This window comes from Acipenser ruthenus, chromosome 25, assembly GCF_902713425.1.
Source record: "Acipenser ruthenus chromosome 25, fAciRut3.2 maternal haplotype, whole genome shotgun sequence".
In the NCBI taxonomy this organism is placed as follows: domain Eukaryota; kingdom Metazoa; phylum Chordata; class Actinopteri; order Acipenseriformes; family Acipenseridae; genus Acipenser; species Acipenser ruthenus.
Window position 1 is genome coordinate 2,099,225 of NC_081213.1, and position 3,530 is coordinate 2,102,754.

The window sequence follows — 3,530 nt, forward strand, 5'->3', positions numbered from 1 at the left end:
AAGCAACACATTTACCCAGACAAAGGGGAGGCACATTTCAAAGCAAGTGCGGGTAATTTTAATAGGAATATTTCAGTTTTAAACAAAGCATTTTTTTCCAAGCCGAAGGAGGTTGAATGACTGCATTTTGTTTAAAAAACAAAACAAAACAACGAGCACAACGTTAACCCACGTTTTCCTGGACGTTTTCATCTGTGTTTTTGCTAGTTACAATTTCAATGGTAACTTATGAGCATCCTTGTATTACTCTTCCGATTGTGGGTGTAGATGACAGATGTACACGTTTATTAAAACCATTAAAAACCTCCATTCCCAAGGGGTTGATAAATCTGAGGTTCTACAGTAGTTTCCTAGAGTGCTTACACAGCATTACAATGTTACTATGCATAGTTACAATGTACTTAACGCGTACATCTTTTTGCAATATGTAATTGCATGCTAGAATGAATTAATCACAGGTTCAAAATTGTCATTAATAATTTTCCTTTATTGACATACACTAAAAAGATAAAACTGACAAACATTTTGACTTTTGCTGCCTGAACAATATGCTGAAAAATAGACCAAAGACAGGCAAGGCAGGGTTTTGTCGCTTTTATTTGGGATCAAGAAGGCATTGCAAGCTCTAGTATGGATTAACAGTTTTTAAATCACGAGCCTCGCTCTCCCTTTAGAACAGCGCAAACAGGGTCCCAGCGGCGGCTCCAATCGTGCCAGCCACCCCTGTGCCGGCCGCTCCCAAACCAGCAGCCCCTGGGAAGAGAAGAGACAACAGCGTGAGCGGTGTGGGGAAGGATCCAAAGTCAATTCCTTGAATTGAAATGTTAATAAAAGAGATTCTTCATAGGTTTATATTACCGATCGACTGCAATACTGCAACTGTACTGCCAGCGGTTATTGCCCCGCCACCTGCAACAGCGGCCGAGGACATGAGAGAGGCGGCCACAGACCCCGCTGCAATGCCGCCTGCCGTAAAACCCAAGGCTCCCACGAGCAAGGGGGCTGCAGCGATCCCGGTGGCTGTGGGACCAAAGCAGAGAAAGAAGAGCTCAGATTCCTGCTAATCGAGACCTGCGAACCCTTTTTAAAGTGAAATTCCGTGTTTATCAAAACACACCTGGTTACGTTGTAGAGGAAGCCATATCGGCATCAGACATTGTGGAAACAAAAGTGAACCTAAATATAAGTCAGCTTGTCCTGCATAGACTCACCTGCACTGACTGCGCCTAGAATTAGAACTTCTGAAAAAGACAGAAAACGGGATTATTATTATTAATTATTTATTAGCAGACGCCCTTATCCAGGGCGACTTACAATCGTAAGCAAATACATTTCAAATGTTACAATAAGTGCAAGAAATACAATAACTTTTGTTCAAGCAAAGTACAAGTGTGACAAACCACGATTCAATAATACAGCAGATAATAGTGATAGTGACATCAGGATATGATTAAATAGTGATAGTTACATCAGGATATGATTAAATACAAAGTACTACAGGGATAACAGTCACTATACACCCAGCGTCCAAGGGCGCTGCTGCTCCCTTTCACGAGTGTTTAACACGTTCAGTGTGTAGGCTATATGCAATGCAATACATTCTAAATCTGTATGCTACCATTCTGAAAGTGCTGAATCTTTAGAAAGTGTAACATGGCAGGTATAGCGTTCCATTTCGAGGACAGACAAGATAGACGTGCCAAGAAATTGTGTCGTTTTTAGGTTTCAGTTTCGTATTTTATATTGATGCGTCACACAAGCATCTGAAGGGCTTAACTTTTGCGGTTAACGAAGTAAGTTATCATAACAATATCATTAAAAAGAAAATGAAAATAACGGGTAGAGGATGCCAGTTAAAAATGCTCCAGAAATTATAGCCTGACCTCAAATGAGGACAATGGCACTTAATGGGTTAACAGATTAAGGAGTGGCTTTTTAAAGAACAATAAAAGTATTAGCAATAAACTAATAAAACAGTTTTGAAATGTGTTCAAGAACTTGCCCCTTGATTTAATCAACCAACTGGGCTTTAAACACAGTCCTTAACAAACATACCCTGTCAATAGGGCGATAGGTTTCTTTTAGATAGTACCGTTAGATTGACAACTGGTTTCCAGCCAGATTTTCAAAAATAAAGCAACCTATCCGAATTTTCGATAGATTAATTTATAAACAAAAGTATAACTTACTTGCCATGTCTTTTTTTGTCCTGTAATAAAACAGAAAAAGAAAAATACAATTTAAAAACATCTTAAAATATGCATCGATAAATATAGTGTGCTCGCCTTTGAATAATCTTTGAGACGCGCTTGACCCTTCCCAAACAATTCTTATCATGGAAAAGCAAGGAGTATAATAATAATAATAATAATAATAATAAAAATAATAATAATAATAATAATAATAATAATAATAATAATAATAATAATAATAATAATACCACTTCCATAACTATTAAATACTCATTTAGAAATTTAGAAATATAAAAAGAAACTTCATAACTTGTGAATAGAACCCATACGATTGAACCCGTTATGTCTTCATAATTATCATTTCCCGTGAATCGTTTGTTGCTAAATAATCCGTATGTGTGATTTCTAATTCTGCAATGTACATACCTGTGTAGTTGCTAGTGCACATTCTCATGGATTGAACGTGGCACCACGAATTTATATAGGGCTGGGTTTACGCCCCTCGTTCCCATGACAGCGTGAAATAATGGTAAAAACAAACGTACCCCCACCCAAAAAAAAAGGGTGTGTTAAATCTCGTTTCTGCAGAAATGCTTAGGTCACGCATGTCGGTGTACTATAAAATTTCAGTTTAGAGCAGTGTGCAAATGCGTTAGAACACCTCAAGATTTGTCATTTATTACTATTATTTGTTTATTTAGCAGATGCCTTTATCCAAGGCGACTTACAGAGACTAGGGTGTGTGAACTCTGCATCAGCTGCAGAGTCACTTACAACTACGTCTCATCCAAAAGACGGACCACAAGGAGGTTAAGTGACTTGCTCAGGGTCACACAATGAGTCAGTGGCTGAGGCTGGATTTGAACCGGGGACCTCCTGGTTACAAGCCCGTTTCTTTAACCACTGGACCACACATGACCACACAGTCATTTATTGTACTTTGCACACAGATTTATGATTTTACTCATCTTACATGAAACATTAAAAACTAAAAAAACAGCGATGTTTGAAAGTGTCTTTAAGCTAATATTTAGTCTGGCCACCTTGGCATCAATTACAGCTTGGCATCTCTTTGGCACTGTGCCTGTGTACTTTCTCAACATCTCTGGTGCAGTTTGATTCCATTTTTCTTGACGCTCTAACCAGAGACTTTCTTTTGTACAGTTGGTATACCCACATAAGAAAGGGTTCTTAAATGGTTCTTTCGATGTTGTCAAGGTTCTTTAAAGAACATTTTGTGTGTGAAGAACCTTATACCTTATCAGATGGTTCTTTAGCAGGCTAAAATGCAGAAAACGGTTCTCGATCATTTTGCAAAAAGAATCCTCCCACAACCAA

General features: G+C 38.3%; 1 protein-coding gene across 1 annotated transcript; it reads right to left on the reverse strand.

The window, feature by feature from the left end:
- Window positions 1-466: 466 nt before the first annotated feature.
- LOC131701480 (interferon alpha-inducible protein 27-like protein 2) lies at window positions 467-2,707 on the reverse strand. Its single transcript, XM_058999406.1, has 5 exons — window positions 2,619-2,707; window positions 2,190-2,209; window positions 1,212-1,241; window positions 859-1,020; window positions 467-753 (listed from the first exon to the last, which is right to left on the reverse strand). The coding sequence occupies exons 2-5, from the start codon at window positions 2,194-2,196 to the stop codon at window positions 671-673; spliced, it is 282 nt and encodes a 93-aa protein (XP_058855389.1). The 5' UTR covers window positions 2,197-2,209; window positions 2,619-2,707; the 3' UTR covers window positions 467-670.
- Window positions 2,708-3,530: the final 823 nt, after the last annotated feature.

What these genes read in the sequence shown, in the direction of transcription:
- LOC131701480 (XM_058999406.1), bottom strand. An exon ending in TCTAGGCGCAGTCAGTGCAG is followed by an intron (nt 1,021 to 1,211) that starts GTGAGTCTATGC and finishes TTGGTCCCACAG; the next exon opens with CCACCGGGATCGCTGCAGCC. An exon ending in TGCAGTATTGCAGTCGATCG is followed by an intron (nt 754 to 858) that starts GTAATATAAACC and finishes TTCTCTTCCCAG; the next exon opens with GGGCTGCTGGTTTGGGAGCG.